The following is a 17,898-nucleotide window of genomic DNA, read 5'->3' as shown; positions in this document are numbered from 1 at the left end:
CTGTCTTTTTTACCCATAATAGCATGTTCTTTCCTTTATATCATGCCTCTTCTACAGTTCGGGAAACTCATCTATTGCTGCTGTAATAAATTACTACAAATTTAGTGGCTCAAAAAAGACAAGTTTCTCATCTCCTAGTTCTGTTGATCAGAAGTCTGACATAGGTCTCACTGGCCTCCAGTCACGGTGTTGGCTGAGCTCTCTGGAGGCTCTATCAGAAAGTCTGTTCCCTCTTCTTTTCCAGTTCCTAGAGGCCACCTGCACTCCTGGGCACAGGGTTCCTTCCTCCAACTTCAAAGCCAGCAACTGGGTGGAGTCCTTCTCATCCTGAATCTCTGCCCCTTCTTCCAGGCGGAATCTCTTTCTCCTCATGGTCCTGAAAGTGTCTCCCTTTGGAAGAATGTGATTGCAGGAGGGTGGGGGGGTGGGGGGGCAGGGGGGGAGAGATCAATGGGGGAGGGGACATATGTAATACTTTCAACAGTAAAGATTAAAAAACCCACAAAGATTCATTTGGTTGGACTGGACCCACCAGGATAAAACAGGATGGTCTCCCCATCTAAAGGCTCTTCCCCGAAGCAAACTGCCTGTTGTCAGGTGCAGCAACATATTCCCAGGTTCTGGGATTACAGTGTGAACACTTTGGGGGGCCATTATTCTGCCGACCATGCCCTATCCATAGCTTGGGGCGTCCTGGAGCCAGTGGGTTAAGGTACTAAGACAGAGATAACATGACTTTCAGGGTATCGAGAGGCTTCCTTGACTCCCTGATGTTGGCTGCACTTCACCAGAGTGGGTCCAGATGAGCCCCTTTAACACAGCAAATTCTTTCCGGATGCCCTCGTAGCTGGCTCCCTCCTCTTGTCACCTTAGAACCCATCCCCTGTGATAAGCAGCAGCGGTCAGGAGAAGGCAGGAAATGGGCTTTGGTGTTTGCCCTCCGGGGCTGCAGATGATATTATGGTCCCGGAAAAGCTGTACAGCACTGCCCCTCAGTTCTTTCTTTTTTCTTAAATGTATTTATTGATTGATTTCAGAGAGGAAGGGAGAATGAGAGAGAGAGATAGAAACATCAATGATGGAAGAGAATCATTGATCGGCTGCCTCCTGCACGCCCCCCACTGGGGATCGAGCCTGCAACTCAGGCATGTGCCCTTGGCCGGAATCGAACCTGGGACCCTTCAGTCCGCAGGCTGACACTCTATCGACTGAGCCAAGCCGGCTAGGACTGCCCCTCAGTTCTTAAAAGCCCCAGGTGTTGCTGGCATTTGGGCAGGTGAGGCGCAGCTCAGAATTACAGGCGTTCTTTCTGATGCCCAGTTTTGAAAGGGAATGAGTGTCAATATTGCAGAGACCACGTGGGGAAAGAGGACCCTGATCTCCTCCCTATTAACAAAAGGAGGCCACAAGACAGTCTAGGATGGAAGGGAATGCAGGCTGTCCTAAGGAGATGTGTAACCATCACCAAAAGAGCCAAAGAGGAGAGGGATCTAGGCCAAGCCTACCTCGGACAGCCAGGCCACTGCGGGTGTGCAGTTTGGTGCATCCAAGTCCCACTGGGCACTCTCCCTTCTGAAGCCTCTCCAAGGGGAAGTTAGGCAACATGCCCACTGATTCTTTTTTTTTTAAAGTATATTTTTATTGATTTTAGAGAGGAAGGGAGAGGGAGATGGAAACATCAATAAGAGAGAATCATTGATCAGCTGCCTCCTGCTCCACCCCCTAGTGGCGATCAAGCCTGCAACCCGGGCATGTGCCCTTGACCGGAATCGAACCCGGGACAGTCCCCAGGCTGATGCTCTATCCACTGAGCCAAACTGGCTAGGGCCACATTGATTCTTTTTCAAGTACATACTGGAAGCTTGGTTTTGGCATTTTACCTGGCATCCAAGCTGCCAGTGGTCTTAATCCAGCATCTAGAAGGGTTCAGGAATCTGGAGAAGGTGCTGTGTGTAAATTAATCAAGAGTCCAGAGACGGAACATAATTTTGGAAGGCATTTTGGGGAGCCAGAGAAGACTTAGCTAAAGGAACTAAGTTCTCCTTGTCTCAGGACCCCATGCTTCTTATTAACACAAATTGTCCTAAGGCAAGGTAGGTATACACATCAAAGGGTAGGGTTTGGTATACAGAATCCATTGTCAGATTGGGGGAAGCTGCCTATGGCTGCTCAGGTGTTTGGCCAGCAGGAGGCAATAACATGTAGATTGAAATGCCCTCAGCTGTCTGGCAGCCAGCAATCATTTATGCATCCTTTTCAGGTTTGGGGAAAGGCCCTCAGCCATTCCAGATGATTCAGCCCTGCTGACATGCTGGAATTGGCTTCCAGCACAAGCCATGTTCACTTGAGTGTGGCTCTGAAAACTGGAACACTATCTGTAGTTTATAGCATTTCTGCAAGTGTTCCCGCAATTGATTTATATACCCCCCCCCCACACACACACACAGACACAGAACCCTGACTGCACCCTCCCACACGCTGCCACCAGCTGCGCTGTGCTCCCACTCACCTCACAGGCCTCCGGGCCCCCAGGGAGTCACCGACACACAACCGTCTACTATCGGAGGGAGGCCCCGACCGGGTGCCAGGGGAGGGGACTGGGTTATTGGAAACTTTAATTAAGCAGGGACAGTTAACAGCTGCAGGGACACCCTAGGAAACAGTGAGCCTTAAAAAGGAAGTATTTGTAGACTCTGTCCCCATGACCTCTTAAGACTTCTCTGAGAATTCCCTTTCCCTGGTGTGGAAGAAAATAACAGCAGCACAGGCACCCGTGAGCCCGCCCCCCCCCCCACCCCCCCCCCCCCGTGTGGAATCCTCCCGGGAGCTTAGATGCTCACCTCGCACAGACATCCCTAAGAGACCACAAAGAGCCGGGGTTGTGTGCCTGCACTCACACACACTCATAGACACTCACACACACACCTGCCTCTCCCTGAGACACATTCCTCGGGTGGCAAATGTGCACGTCTGCCTCAGCGGTCACCGTCTGGGCAGGCTGGGTGCCGCTGCCAGAGCTCTCCCCAGACCCACAGGCCCATCACAGCGTCTCCACACACCACTGACCACACTACAGGCTGTGAGGCTGCGGTGAGGAACTCGCTCCTTCCCCTTTCCTCCCGCAGCTGCAAGGGGGTGTTTCTGAGGGGGCGGATGTCACCCACGAGGGGTGGGTTTTCCCCACCCCTACCTTGTCTTGTCCCAACTGCTTCCCACCCCCATAAGTAGGCCCTTTGGGGGTCACAGTCTAAGTCACAACCGTAAAGGAGAACCAGGGAGCACCTTTGAACCATAGCTCATCAGCCGCCTCCTGCTTCCCCTGGTGTCCCTCGCCCTGCCCCCCCCCCCCCCCATTAGCCCCTGGTCTTCCCCGTAAATGCCCCTTTTTCCTCCAGGATGGGTGTGAAGGGACAATGCTGGGACTTTCTAAAGGAAGAAGTTACTAGTAAAGTAAGAAAGAAAGCAAAACCAAGGCAAGAAAATTTCAAAATCTCACCAGTCCAGAGTCGGCTCTGCTTCTTTTCTTTGCCTCCCGTTGTCTAACGAGCTGCAGCCCTCCTGGCCTATGCACCTCCTTTGCTGTCTGCTCCCTGACCCCCACAGGGGTGCATGAGTGGTTAGCGCTGCAGCCTTTCCAGGGGTGCACAAGGTGGGGTTGCCCTCATCCTCACCCCCGCCCAGTCCGAGCTCAGAGCCCTTGCCTCAGGGACAGCTGGCTGGATCCCCCTCAGATGTTGGGACACAGGAGGTGCCATGGGTCCAGCAGGGGGCATGGGGGGGGGGGGCAGAAGGGGCTGACTTGCCACAGGTGTGAGCAGTGGGGCAACAAGGGTGGAAGGGGTCAGGGAAAGGCTGTGGAGTCTGGGGGTGTCACAGAGGAGAAAGTGTGGTCCCAGATTCTCTGCATCCTCCAAAGACTGCTGTTCCCAGCAAGGGCTTTGGAGTGAGACACCCTGTGCTCTGTGGACCTACAGCAGGAGGGGAGCTGGGTCCACCCTGGAAGTCCCCAAACTGATGGGGAGAGATGATTCCAAAAAGTCAGAGACTCCTATCGGGAACCCCAGGATGACGAGCTAGGGCTCCACACTACACCCGCCCCCCAATCTGATGGGGAGGATGAAGCCCACCCTGGAGCTAGGACTGGGGAGAGCCTCCGTCCGGGTCAGTTGGGCACAAAAGAACTCTGACTACACAGAGAAAGCCTCTGGCCACGGCAGCCAGGAGGGAGGCATGGGCACATCCAGGAAGAGGATCAGAGGGAGGCATTGGGAGCCTGGGTCTGGGCTACATGAAGGTGGGACAGAGAGAGGCGCAGGGGCGGCCTGAGTGTGGTCCTGTGACCCCCAGCCCAGCCCCGTGCTCTGGGCCTTGGTTTCCCCTCCCCGGCCCCTCTGGCCAGGGCTCAGGATACCATCTGCTTCACTGAACCCATCTGTCCGAGACTTGCTCACATCTTCCTCTTTTGTGACTAGAAGTCACAGGGCAACGCACTGAGCCGCACAGTCACGGAGGGACCACAGAGCCTCAGAGTGTGAAGGGACAGAGGGGAGAGCGGCAAGAGAAGGGGGAGAAGGGGAGCCGGCGCAGAGGTGCCAGGACCATGGCCGAGTCTGTCACCTACGCAGACCTGCGGTTCGTGAAGGCCCCCCTGAAGAAGAGGGTCTCCAGCCAGCCAGGACAGGGTACGGGCAGAGGAGGGGCCTCCTGGATCCTGCATCCCCAGCCTCTTTCCTGACCCCACCCCGCCCACCCCTCAGCCCCCATTCCCAGCTCCCACCTCGGCCCCTTTTCTCTTCTACAGACCCAGAGGCTGACGATGACGGGGAGCTCACCTACGAGAACGTGCAAGTGCCCACACTCTCAGGGGGGGCCTCAAACTTGGCTTCTTCTGGGCTAGGGGACAAGGCCGGTATGGAGAGCCCAGGGCTGGGTGTTTGCCGGGGCGCCGTGTCTTGAGCTGGGGAGTCCAGAGCCGTCTTGGGAGGACAATATCCTTGGGGAAGGAGGGGGTCCCTAGCAAAGAGAAGGAGGAGCCCTGGATAAATGGCAGCCAGGGGCAGAGTGACGCTCGCTCCCAGGGGAAGGTGGGTCCCCTGGGGAGAGGGCAGGGCTCAGGGCATTCCTGCGGGGAGAGGCGTTCGAAGGGAAACCAGGGGGTCGGGCAGGGCTGAGAGCAGTCCCGGGAGAGGATGGGCGGCCGACTCCGGAGGGCGCGGAGAGGGTCTGGGGAAGGCCCGGTGGGACCCCGGACGGGCAGGAGGCAGTCCCGGGAGAGGGTAGGCGGCCGACTCCGGAGGGCGCGGGGAGGGTCTGGGGAAGGCCCGGTGGGACCCCGGACGGGCAGGAGGCAGTCCCGGGAGAGGGTAGGCGGCCGACTCCGGAGGGCGCGGGGAGGGTCTGGGGAAGGCCCGGTGGGACCCCGGACGGGCAGGAGGCAGTCCCGGGAGCCGCGGAACTCGGGAGGGCGCGCACGGGAGGCTGGAGAGCAGCGCCAGGCGCGGGGGACACGGGGCAGAGGGGGCTTTTCCGGGGCTCCGTCTCCTAACGGGACTCGCTCACCCGGCGCAGGGGTGCAGCCGGAGCCGCCCGCAGCGCCCTGGAGCTCCGTGACGTCGCCCGCAGCCTGGCGGCTCCTGGGCGGTGAGTACCGCGTCCTCCGCGCGGGCGGCAGGCGGGGCGGGGCGGGGCGGGGCGGGGCGGGGCTCGGCGGCCTCGCCCACCGCGCGGACCCGCCAGGCCCCGAGGGGCTGGGCGCCGGCGGCTGGTGGGGGTGGGGGTGCTGGCGCCGCGGCCCGCGGGGGGGTGCGGGGCCCCGGGGGGTGCTGGTCTGGTCCCGGGCAGCCCCGCGCCCCCCTCCTCTGCCCCTTTCACCCCATCTTTCTGAGGTGTCGACCCAGAGCCTCTCCCCACTCGCACTTAGGAGGCCCCCATTCACATACCCCAGCCCGCCTGGGCCTGGGGTTCAGGGCCTCCTGCCAGGCAGTGCCCTCCATCCTCCTCACCTCCAGCCCGTCTTCCGGACGCCTTCCCGCTACCTGCGGACTCACTGCGCGGCCGACCACCGCGCCTGCACCGCGTCGTCTGAGCGAGGCTCTTTCCCAAGAATATCCCGGCCCGGCCCGCCCCCCCCCCCCGCCCCCCCCCCCGGGTTTATAAACTCGTTCCTGGGCTCACTGCGCCTCGTGCCACTGTCTCCCGAAGGCCACGACAGCCCAACCTGCTGGAAATACCTCCTTCTGGGCCTGCTCCTCACCTGCCTGCTGTTAGGGGTGGCTGCCATCGCCCTGGGGGTGCGCTGTGAGTATGGCTCCCATCTCCCACTCCCCGCATTCCCCCAGCAGCTGCCCTCCCCCAGCAGGGGCCGGAGTTACCACCACCCCGTCCTAAGCTTGGGGTCTGGTTTCCAGCCTGGTCTTGCTCTATCAGTGGTCGGCAAACTCATTAGTCAACAGAGCCAAATATCAACAGTACAACGATTGAAATTTCTTTTGAGAGCCAAATTTTTTAAACTTAAACCATATAGGTAGGTACATTGTTATTAACTTAATTAGGGTACTCCTAAGGCTTAGGAAGAGCCACACTCAAGGGGCCAAAGAGCCGCACGTGGCTCTCGAGCCGCAGTTTGCCGAGTCTAAATTAGCCTCGCCCAGTCCAGTCACTCCTTAAACTTCAGGCAGCCAGAGCTTACATTTCAGCCTGGCATGCAGAATGTCGCAAGCAACAGGGAAAGGATTGGCGCGGGATCCCAGGGCACAGGGCACCCACACCTCTCCTTCTGGCCAAGCAGATCTGCAGGTGTCTCAGCAGCTCCAGCGCATGAGCAGGGCCCTGGACGCCACTAACAGCAGCCTGAGGCAGCAGCTCCGCCTGCAGGGCGCGCAGCTGGGCCAGCAGGAGCGGGAGCTGCAGGGCTCCAGGAGGGAGCTGGCCCAGACGCGGGAAGCGCTGCAGGTGGAACAGCGCGATTGCCAGGCCGTCAGGAAGCAGTCGCAGGCCTGGCTGGCCGGCTGGGAGGAGACAAAGGAGGCCCTGAGGCGTGAGGAGACGCAGAGGAGTGCCGTGGAGGAGAGGCTGAACCGCTGGCGGGACACGCTGAAGCCCCTCTGCGTGCCGGAAACGCGGAAGTCCAACTTGGACCACCTCCACCCCTCAGGTATCTGCTCTGGGAGAGGAGAGGCGGGAGGGTCTGCTGTGAGGGATGGAGGTTATGTGCATCCACCCCCAGCCCGCGTTTTATTTTTTACCTTGTTAATCTCTATGACGCTCAGCTCCATGCCATGCTGCCACCCACTCCCACAGCTGCACTGAGCTCAGCATCCCAAACTGCTCTTCTGCTGAAAGGAGGATTTCAGACCTCACTCTGACCACTACTCCAGGCTCCCCACACTTCCTCAGCCACGCGGAGTTCTCCGCCCTGGAGAGCCCTGTCTCCTCCCTTCCTGGCAGCCTCACTTGTCCTCACTTCTCTCTGCCCATCTTGCATTCCGGCGGTCACTTCAGTCACTCACTCCTTTGTCCCACTGTCCTTCTGGTGCCCCTGACTGGCGATACCTCAACTCTGGATGAACTCCCCTGCCCACCTTGCCCGCGCCTGCACCCTGGTGTGCCACATGGTGCAATCATTCTGCTTGGTGCCTTGAAACTCTAGTTTCAACCTCAGCTGGGGCCTCAGCGCTGCCTGGCAACTCCGCAGTGGTCGCCTCGCTCTCCATAAGAACTTACCCTACTGCCCCGTCTGGCTTTCAGCAGAAGCCCTATTCCGTTAGAGAGGAATGCCCTCCGTTTCCCACTACCAAGTCTATATGTCCACTTACATTTTGCCCACCCCCATCTCTTGCAAGGATAACTGCAACAGCTTGCAGGATGTTCTCCCTAAACACCCCCCTACACCCTCATTCCACTCTTCATATTGCAGCCAGGGTAATCTTCAAAAACAAAAATCTGATCATATCATCTCAGTTAATTAATTAATCAAAGGTTATGGAATACATACTATTATGTCCAGCACCGTGCCCAGGCATTGGGATACAGGCAGCGAGCAACATTCCTGTATGTAAAACCCCACACTGACTTTCTCTTCCTTGGAATATGAAAACAAAAAATCCCTTAACATGGCTTTCAAGGCCCCTGCCTACCTTTCAGCATACCACTTCTTCCCTCACCCTCTTCAGTTTGACCACACCAACTTTTTTTTTACTCCTTTAAATTACTGATATACTAGGGAAGAGGGAGGGCGGAGGTGGAAAAAGGCGTATGGGGGATAAATGATGGTGGGAAAAATAATTAAAATTACTGATTTACAAAGGGCAGTCTGGTGGTGGGGCAAGGAGTATAATTCCAGAGGGTAGTTGAGTGGGCACATGAGAAAATGTAGACAGAAGAGAGGGAGCTAGTGGAGAAGGAATGGTTTTTGAGTGACGGGGGGTGGGGTGGGGGGGAAGGGGCGGGGAGGGTAGGACTGATGGAACAAAGCAAGGAGAGAGGTGGGTTGGGGTCAGGAGCACAGGTTGAGGTGTAGGATGTTAAAGAAAGTGGGTTATTTCTTATGGATGGCCAGGAAAAGAGGAACAGAGAAGAGACACATTTTTGGTGGAGGGGAGGGAAATGGAGAGAGTTCACATCAAGTGTCTGACAATTTCAGCAAAATGGGAACCAAGGTTGTCTACTTGTGAAAGAGTGGAGAGGGCAGGAGGTTGGCTAGTGGCTTGAGGTGTGTTTGGGAATAGTACCGCTAGCCCTATTAAAATAAACCTCTCAGATGGTTAGGAGAAAGTTGTTGGATGTTAAGGCTTTCACTAAGTATACGCAGGCTTGGCATTTCCAGAAAGGTTGCAAAGATCAAGGACTAGAAGTCAATGAAGGGGCTGAGAGTAGACTGGAGACCACTGTTAGCAACTAGATCGCTGAGCAACACTTTCACTCCAAGTGTTGAGACCTCCCTCTGGTCTGGGCTGTGCTGTCGCACTCTTTCTGTTTTTTAGACCCCTGCTGTCCCGTGGGATGGATACTGATGGCGACGAATTGCTTTTACATCTCACTTATTAAAAGAAGTTGGGAAGACAGCCAAAACTATTGTAAATCTCTGTCCTCCAACCTGGCCACGATTACGGTGAATGAGTATTATTCAGTAAGCATACCTTTATTTACAGTCATGGGTACTATTAGGCAAAGGCATGTATGTCGTCACGTCGGGGATGGCAGTGCACACATGACATGCTTCCTGTGGATGCGTTCCTTCTCCATGCAGCTTCTCAGCGCAGTGCTTCAGACAGCCCCAAGCATGAGAGTTGGCATGAGAGTTGACTTATGAGCCGTCTTTACTTTTTACTTGTTTCTCATTTCAGCTTTCTGGTCAGTGTTCTGGGCTGCCTAACAAAGTATTTGACTGTCGTGACCCCTCAGACAGAGAGGCCCCAGACCTAGTGGGCTGGATTATAGGAGTTGTTTCCTTATGACCACAGCAGCCCACAGAATGACTGCCTTTCACAGGCTGGCAGAAGTTCTTACCCAGCTGGGAGGGGGACTGCAGGGTGAGCCTGCATCTGCAGGGTGGCACTTGGAGGATGCAGGGAAAGGTCATCAAAGATGGGCACAGTTCTCTTGTCAAAGATCCTAGGTTGCCCTAGCTGGTTTGGCTCAGTGGATAGAGCCTCGGCTTGTGGACTGAAGGGTCTCAGGTTCGATTCCAGTCAAGGGCACATGCTTGGGTTGTGGGCTTAATCCCCAGTAGGGGATGTGCAGGAGGCAGCCAATCAATGATTTTCATCATTGATGTTTCTATCTCTCGCTCCCTCTCCCTTTCTCTCTGCAATCAATTATGTATGTGTGTGTTCTCTCTCTCTCTCTCTCTCTCTCTCTCTCTCTCTCTCTCTCTCTCTCTCTCTCTCTCTCTCTCTCTCCTGGGTTTCCCTAGGGTATTTATTTTCTTCCATCAGCCCAGGTCCCCTCTTTTACCCCTTCCCCCCATTCCACTATTTCTCATCACTCTCCACACATCTCTGAATCTCCCCTCAGGATTATCGTGGCAGCAGTAGTAGCAGTGTATATAAGGTGTTGGAACAAGTTGATCTGTCTGGTTCATATTGGATTGACTTCGGGTTGAAGGACAGGTAGGGGACTGATGCTAGAAGAGTCTCTGGGTAAGTTTGTTAGGACTTTTGGGATCTTCAACTGTATAATCCCTTCGAAGAGACATAGTAATGAGACAATCTCCCTTCAGGTCTGCTCCCAAACCTTTCACAAATCAATACTGAAATTACCTGCCTGTCTGTTTCCTCTATTACAAACTCTTTAGGGCATTCTGTTCTCTATCCTACCCCCAGATAGCAGCCCCTGGCACGTGCTCTTATTTTTATTAATTACCAGGCTGGGCCCCATGTCATTTTTCTCTCAGAAGCTAGGGCTTCTCAGCTGGTGAAGAGCCTTGGCATTCCCACGCCCTTGAAAAGGCTACCCAAGCGGAGGTTTACTTTCTCAGTCACCACCACTTGGGGCACTAGCATTGCTCCAGGGGAGTAAAGGGCAGTGAGGTAACTTTGAGGACCAACCCCAGGGACCCTGAAACAGGGTGGTCACCTATGTTCTCTAACTGGAATTTCCATCTTTAAGACCTTGGGTGATTCTTCCCTCCCCTGGTCCTAAGGGCTCTTTGGGTTGGAGTCCAGACATCTGTCCCTGACTCATACCCAAATGTGGCCCTAGGTAGGACTAAGGTGAGTTGGGACTTGGGCTGTTTTATGCAGGGTAAGGAGAGAGGAGGGAGGGGAAGGGTGGGGCTAGAGCCTATGCCAGTTCTATTTTATCACTCTCTAGGCCTTATGTTCCCCAAAGGAAAAGATGTCCCTCTATACAAAACAAGTGGTCAAGATACCAATACCAGACAGACTGTGCTACTTCTCTTCCCTGTGTCTGTGAGATGGCACCTATTAGGTACCCAGATTACCACTGAGCTGAGTAAGTGTGAGGGTTGGGAGCCTGGGAGGACAGGGGCTCAGAGCAGGAGTCCAGCTGCTGGGAGCAGGGGGGGCGGGGGCACAACTTGTTCCTGGGAGTCATGTCCACAGCCTCCAGGAACTTGGTATACTTGTGTAAGGGGTGTTTTACAGGGAGAGGGGCAAGGAAGGCCTGGAACTGAAGGGAGGCTGGTGATGTGACTGTCCCGGAGCTGGATGAGGGTTCTTAGTGACAGTCAACAGTGGAGCTCATTGATATTTTACTCTTCCAGATCCTCATGCCAACAAGAGCCTGTGCCCTTCATCCCTAACCGGCAGCCACAGGTCCTATGATTCTCTCTCTCCAGCATTTCCTCAATCTGCCTGGATAGTGCCCGGCCAAGGGCTGATCTATGCCTGCTGCCTGCCTGAAATCCTGTCCCAGAAACTGGACTATTCCTGGGAAAAGGGTACAGAAGAGATTTTGGCCTCCCCAAGAACCTCCCATAGTGGAAGGGGGGGGGGGGGGCTGAGGGGAGGAGGGCGCACGGGCTGAGCGGATAGGGGCAGCCCGGAGCCAGCCAGGCAGTTTTATTGAAATATTTTTAAATAATTTGCACGTGTTAGTCTCGTGTGTCAGCAATGCTGTGTGGTCCCCTGGGACAGCAAGCCCAGGGGTTGGATAGGAAATGTTCTGTCCCTTGAGTCCATGCTGAGGTTCCTCTATACGGAGCAGCTGGTCAGCCCATCTGGGGCTGGCACTGTCGAGCATGTGCAGTCCTCACAGGGCATCCTGAAGGCCAAAGCTGGAGGCCCCACTGCTAAGAGCGTGCCCCAGGCAACTGAAGGCTGGGTGTGGGTGGCTTGGCACGGTGCCCTCGGTGGCAGAGGAGACTGCCCGCCTCACAGTTCAGGTTGCGGTAGCGAGCAACAGCTGGTGTGGGGCGGGGGCACATGGACAAGAAGCCAAAGCTGAAGGGGCCCAGGCAGCAGCCAGGGCAGGGTAGCCCCTCGTCGGACTCCCGAGGAGCTGAAGGGGGCGGCGAGGGTTCTGTCCGCTCCAGCGCTGCTGCCCGGGGCAGGCTATGCTGGGCCCGGTTCCAGGGCTCCCCAGCCCAGCCCTGTGGGGAGCTCACCACCACAGCTGGGGGGTTGTTGTTAAGGGGAGGTCCTGATCTAGGGGACCAGGGCTGGGAGGCTGACGAACAAGTGCTGATGAAGTTGTCTGTGGCCACAGTCAGGGGCAGCTGGGGAGCCGGGGGTTCTGGCTCAGGGCTACTGCCCTCACACTCCATTCTCTCTTCAGCCAAGGGGCCCACAGAGGGAGGGCCAGGACCTGGCAGTACCGTCTCCATGCGTCGGGGGAGTTCAGGGGATGATGGTAATGAGCGGCAGCGGCGGGCAGGTGTTCCAGGCTGGAGTAGGGTCTCTGGAGTGGTCACCAAGGGCAGCCGGGTGGAGGCCAGTGGTGATGGTGGTACAAGAGGCAAGGGGGTGACTGGCTTGCTGGGTGTGTCCAGGAGCTTGATCTTGCCACCCCTGAGGTCTTCCCGCAGTGAGAAGGGGTTGACTCGAGTCAGATTGTCCGCCCAGTTGGGGGGTGATTCTAGTGATGGGGGCAGGAAGAGGTCTGATCGACTTCGGGAGAGCCGAGGGTCTGGCCTGGGAAGCGTGGCAGAGGGACCCCCTCTTGGAACAGACCCTGTAAACAGAGAAGTCTGTGGTCACTCTTCTCAGTATTGATAGCTTCTAGCAGGGGTGGGGAACGTCTGGCCCACGAAATCATTTGGCCTGGCCCTGCCAAGGCATCAGGGGTGAGCTAATTAAATGTCTGACCAAATACAGCAGGCTAATCTTTCAGGTGGTAATTTTGCATGGCCCACGAATGATGTTATAAATATCCAATGGCCCTTGGCAGAATAATGGCTCCCCACCCTTGTTCTATGTCTCATTATTCACCAGGAGGCTGGTGGGACTAGAACTTAGAAAAGGGAGTCTGACAGGGTGCTTTGGAAAGGAGACGTCACCTCCAGCCACTTTTTACCTTTTCCTTCCTTAAGGCTCTAGAATTAGAAAACTATCTTCTTTGAGATGTCCTTTTACACCCACCCTATCCCCAGCCTTCTCAACTAACACTGAGTCTCCCCCAGATAATTCCCTGAGTTCTAAGGAGAAGAGAAGCAAAGGGACTCCAGTTGGGTCAAGGTCATGCTCACTTACCCTGATTGTGCATCAGGGGAGCCCTGGTGAGGGGGGCTGGCTCAGGCAGTTGCTCCAGGATCCATTCCAGGTGCTGGGTGATTTCGGTGAAGGGAGCACGGGCATTAGGTTCCATCTGATGGGTAGAGACAGGGGCAGCTTCACTCAGTGCTCCAAAAGCGGGTCCCCGAGTTCTCCACCATCACGTGGGACAGGACAGCCTGGTCAGCTGATGGATGGGGCGGAGGGCAGGGAGGGTGAGGCTCTTACACTGCAGCAGTGGATGGCCAGGAGCAGGAAAGGCAGTGGGCAGTCATCCCCTACCAGGGTCCGGAAAGCAGGCACATCCAGGCCAAAGTCCTGTGGGGACAGAAAGGGCCTCCAAGTCAACTTTCCTTGGGTTCTCCTTCTGCCCCCAATCAGGACCTCAAGTTCCAGGGAACCCTTCCTGGTTATAAGTTTCCCAGTCTGGAGGTCCTCCTTTTCAAACCTGGGGACATCATTCACCTCAGTACGGGGCAGGTAGTCAGGGTCTGCAGGTACTCGTGCGATGAGCTCACAGAGGACAATCCCAAAGGCAAAGACATCGGCCTGGGGTAGGAGATAATGTTAGGGGGAGGAACTGCCAGTTTTCATGTCAGAATTTAGTTAGAATATGTCAGAATTCACGGGGGAGTCTTGACAGTTTCCATGTGTTGGAGGGGTGCCTGTGAGGGGCAAGGGGGTGTCCGGGGGGCCTCCTGAATATCTGGAACGGTGTTGAGGAACTTGGGATAGGGACTTACAGGAGAATCTCAGGGTCTCTGGAAGACTGTGGGGACCTGAAGGGTTGACATCTTACCTTCTCATCATATAGCTCACCCCTCAGCACCTCTGGAGCCATCCAGTACGGGGAGCCCACCACAGCCAATGGCTCCTTCCTGTCCCCTTCCCTGCAGGGCAGGGGCAGAGTGGTCAGAAACACCCCACTCAGACATCCTCCCCAACAAAAAGAGAGGAGGCCGGCCCCCTCCCCACCCCAGGGGAAACGTCCCAGGGGCCTTCATGTAGATAGGGGCCTTCTGGGAGGTTTGGGGGACCGGCATTCAGCTCACCTATACACAGGAATCTTTTCAGCCAGCCCGAAGTCACCCACAACAGCTGTGAAGCTTCGGCCTTCCCGACGGATCAGACAATTCTGACATACACATACAGTATCCCACACACCTTTCACCTTCTGCTCTTCGATCTCCCAATCTATAACCCAACCCCTGTCACTCCAGAATAACCCAACCCTCTCCCGGTTCTCCAGTGCACCCCAATCTTGCAACATCATCTATCACTCCAAACACAGCGTGGTACTTAGCCCTCAGAGCAACCCCCTTGTCCCAGTCCCCCACTGCTTTGCTACTCTAACCTCCTAACATACTTATTCTCCACATTCTAACATCCACAGGCTAGTTACAACCCAGGAGTCTCACAACCCCCTCATGCCTCTACCCCTCTGGCCAGCCTACCTTGGATGTGAGGTCTCGGTGGAATACACCCTTGGCGTGCAGGTACTGCAGGCCCTGAGCGATATCCAGAGCCAGGCGGAGCCTGACAGGCCAGGAGAGGGGTTCAGGAGAGCCCAGCAGCTGTTCCAAGGTTCCCCCATTCATATACTGGGGCAGATGGGAGGAGAAGGGGCATGAATGCCAAGGCTTCAGTCTGTGCTCTAGTCTCCCACCTATAAGCCAGGGGACACTCGGGAGGGTCACAAAGGTCAGAGGGGCGGGCCTGGGCTCCAGGGATCCAAATTCACATTCTAGGGCGGTCCTGTCCCACACATGCGCAACTATTTATTTTTATTTTTTTTTAATTTTTTACATTTTTTTATTTTTATTTTTTTGCAACTATTTAAAATTAAGGTAGTAGGTTTAGATAAAATTAAAGGCTCAGTTTCTCAGACTAGCCACATTTCCATGCTCACGGTTTTGCACGGAACAGATACAGAACATCTGCATCAGGGCAGAAAGTGCTATTGGAGGAGAGGATGAGAACGGCTGGGGCCTTTCTGGTCTGCCCAAGGGGAACTTTAGGGAAGACTCCCCGCGAGGAGGTCCTGCTGCCCTCACTGCTCCTCAGAAGCACGAGGCCATTGATCTCTCCCCCCGGTGGCGTGGGGTCCCCTTCCCGGCCCATTCTCACCTCTGTAAGAGCGTGCAGCTGCCCCTGGTGCACACAGACCCCCATGAACCTGTTGGAGGGGAGGGGAGGTGGGGGGAAGGCTGTAAGGTCCTCGGCCTCTCCGCAGTCTCCCCTTTCCCGGCGGGATCCTCCCAGCAAGCGCCGGGGCCGCTCACCTTAGGATGTTGGGGTGCTGGAGCTGGTTCATCAGCTGCACCTCCCGGAGCGTGTTGCCCCGGTTACTGGGGAGCCTGTTCATTTTCAGCACCATGACCTGCCCCGACTGTCGGTGCCGCACCTGGGGGTGGCGGGGCCGGCGAGTCTCGCGCAGGTGGGACGGTCGCCCCGCCCGGGCCCCCGGCTCCGGCCTCCGGTCCCAGGCTCGGCCCCGCCCCTCCGCCCTCCGGCCGGCCCTACCTTGTAGACCTCGGAGAAGAAGCCGGCGCCGATCTTCTCCGCGCAGTGGAAATCGTCCACGCGCGCCAGGCTGGACACGGCGCTGCGGAGGGCCCGGTAGGAGGAGGGGCGGCCCCGGCCCGGGCCTCCCCCCGCGCCCGCGGGCCCCTCCCCCGGCGCCTCTCCCGGCCCGGGCCCTGGGCCCCGCCGCGGGGGCCGTTCTCCGGCCATGGCCGGGCCCCCAGCCCGGGCCGGCCTCACATGGCCAGGTCCCCGGGCCCGGGGCGAGCCGCGCTGGCCATGGGAGGGGGCCCCGCCGGGTCCGGGGCGCCGGGACTCCCGCTCCCGCCTCGGAGAATGGAAGATCCGCCGCAGATCCCGGACCCGCCCCCGCCGTGCCGGCTCGCGGGGCCCCGGGGACGCCGCTCCGCTCTGCGCAGGGCCTGGGCCTGGGCCGGGCGGCGGCGGCGGCGGCGGCGCTCCGGGCGCCGGCGGGCAGGCGGGCTCCCTGCGGGCGGAGGCGGGCGGCGGCGGCAGCGCTGGGCTCGGGCTCGGGCTCGCGGCCTGCCGGGGGCGGGGCCGAGCGGCCTCCGCTTAACTCCTTGGAGCCCGGCCCCCGGCGGCGGCCACGCCCCCCAGGTGCGCACCCCCTACCGCGGCGGGGACGCCCGGGCGAGGGGTCCGGGGCGTCGGGCTCCGGGAAACGAACTCAGGCCGGAGCCGAGTGACGGAAAGCAGCCGACGGCCGGCGGTGCGAGCGCGCGGGCGCAGTGTCTCCGCGGCCCCGGGGGCCCTCGCTCCGCTCCCACCCTCGGGTCGCCGTCAGCTGGGGGCCGGGCTCGGGAAACCGCGCGCTCCCCGGGCTCCATGGGCCGACGGGGCAGCGCGTTACACCCTCCCGGCCAGCACGCACCTCCGGCCGCCAGCCGCCCGCCGGGCTCCCCGGCCCGCCCCCGGGTCCCCGCCCCTCCGCCGCCGACCTCTGGACTCCCGGGCGCGTCCTCCCCTCGCGGGCTGCGGGGATGCCCACGGGCGGCAGCGAGCCCTCGCCCAGCCCATCCCCCGCGTGGCGCCAACTCCTCCTCACTCCATCCCCGCTCCTCGAACAAAGTTCAAATTCCACAGCCTCCGCCTGGGGACACACGGCTGGACCTTCGCACTATTCCGTCCCAACGACCCTTTTTCTCAAGAAAGCAGCCTCCACCTGCAGGGAAGCCCCGCCTTCCGCGAGACCCTATCCCTCGGCCAAACCCCGCCCCTCCGGGGGCCCGCCCCCTCGGGGACCCCCGGCGTCCGCACCGGGACCCCCTCCCCTGCAGAGGGGCCGCTGCTCAGCATCGCACTGCTGACGTCAGTGCGCACCGCCGCTTCCTCGGGGCACCCCTCCTCCGGGCGCTCCTGCCACGCAGCGAGACCCCACCTCTCAGAGTGACTCCCCCGGCCCTGGGGCTCCTCCCCTCGGCGTGGCCCAGCCCTCCGCGGTGTGACCCCTCGGCAGGTTCCGCCCTCCGGATCGTAGGAGCCCGCTCTGCCCCCTCAGGCAGGAGGAGGCGCTGCAGCCGCCGCCTCGATCGCCGCGGGGCCCTGCCCCTACGTGCGCGCGCACCGTTTCGGGACGCCGGGCACGCGCCGTCCCCTACGCTTCCGGTTCGTTTCTGGCTCCTCCGGCGAAATAGCCAATCATCGCCAGGGTCGGGTGACGTCACTGCATACCGACGGCGGCTTCCCCACGAGCGGCGCTGGGCGTGGGTGATCGCCCCCTAGCGGCGGGACAGAGGGTGGCGGGAGTGGATGTCTCGGACCTCGGAGGAGCGGGCTGAGTGCTTTTGAGAAATTCTAGTGTTTCTATTTCTGTGGTAAGCTGGAAAGAAAACTAGAGGCCTGCCCCAGGTTTATGGGAGTGGGGACCAAGTGCTCCTTGTTAAGGGCGGAGGGGAAGAGCATACATAAAGTCAGTCTTAAATGACAAAAGAAGCATGAGGGTCGGGAGCAGGCCAGAGGCTGCCTCGGTGAGGGAAGGTTTTGCACGAGTTTGGAGGGAAGAACAGGAGAGATCACGGCCCTCCGGGCCAGCGGAGACAGACCAATCCGGAGAAAGCTGTGCCTGGACCTTGTGCATCACACCCATCCTTCCAGAGGCAATCTGGTCTCAGCCCGACACACTCATTCTTCACATGGAATTAATGTTAGCATCTACAACGGTTTAACTTGTAAACTTGCTTTC

The 17,898-nt window shown here is 58.1% G+C and overlaps 2 protein-coding genes across 6 annotated transcripts; one reads left to right on the top strand and one right to left on the bottom strand.

Moving 5' to 3' along the window:
• Positions 1 to 4,506: 4,506 nt before the first annotated feature.
• Positions 4,507 to 11,544, top strand: CD72 (CD72 molecule). Of its 4 annotated transcripts, none has more exons than XM_059657274.1 (9): positions 4,507 to 4,682; positions 4,802 to 4,909; positions 5,569 to 5,640; positions 6,202 to 6,297; positions 6,788 to 7,153; positions 8,982 to 9,127; positions 10,015 to 10,109; positions 10,813 to 10,953; positions 11,225 to 11,544. In XM_059657274.1, the coding sequence occupies exons 1-8, from the start codon at positions 4,601 to 4,603 to the stop codon at positions 10,946 to 10,948; spliced, it is 1,101 nt and encodes a 366-aa protein (XP_059513257.1). In that variant the 5' UTR covers positions 4,507 to 4,600; the 3' UTR covers positions 10,949 to 10,953; positions 11,225 to 11,544. The 4 variants fall into 4 exon arrangements, with proteins under 4 accessions (XP_059513257.1, XP_059513258.1, XP_059513259.1 ...); XM_059657275.1 differs by having other exon boundaries at positions 4,508 to 4,682; positions 8,982 to 9,109; XM_059657276.1 differs by having other exon boundaries at positions 4,509 to 4,682; positions 8,982 to 9,117; positions 10,032 to 10,109.
• On the bottom strand, positions 11,493 to 15,905 carry TESK1 (testis associated actin remodelling kinase 1). 2 transcript variants are annotated; one of them, XM_059657271.1, is made up of 10 exons: positions 15,696 to 15,905; positions 15,455 to 15,576; positions 15,300 to 15,348; positions 14,627 to 14,773; positions 14,225 to 14,307; positions 13,972 to 14,062; positions 13,638 to 13,721; positions 13,401 to 13,490; positions 13,152 to 13,266; positions 11,493 to 12,633 (listed from the first exon to the last, which is right to left on the bottom strand). In XM_059657271.1, exons 1-10 carry the CDS (start codon positions 15,903 to 15,905, stop codon positions 11,753 to 11,755), a joined length of 1,872 nt encoding a protein of 623 aa, XP_059513254.1. In that variant the 3' UTR covers positions 11,493 to 11,752. The 2 variants fall into 2 exon arrangements, with proteins under 2 accessions (XP_059513254.1, XP_059513256.1); XM_059657273.1 differs by lacking the exons at positions 14,225 to 14,307; positions 15,300 to 15,348; positions 15,455 to 15,576; positions 15,696 to 15,905 and having other exon boundaries at positions 14,627 to 14,766.
• Between the last annotated feature and the right edge of the window lie 1,993 nt (positions 15,906 to 17,898).

The sequence above is a fragment of the Myotis daubentonii genome, chromosome 11, assembly GCF_963259705.1.
Source record: "Myotis daubentonii chromosome 11, mMyoDau2.1, whole genome shotgun sequence".
NCBI lineage: Eukaryota > Metazoa > Chordata > Mammalia > Chiroptera > Vespertilionidae > Myotis > Myotis daubentonii.
Note: the sequence above shows the minus strand (reverse complement) of the source record. Positions and strands in the feature narration are given on the sequence as shown.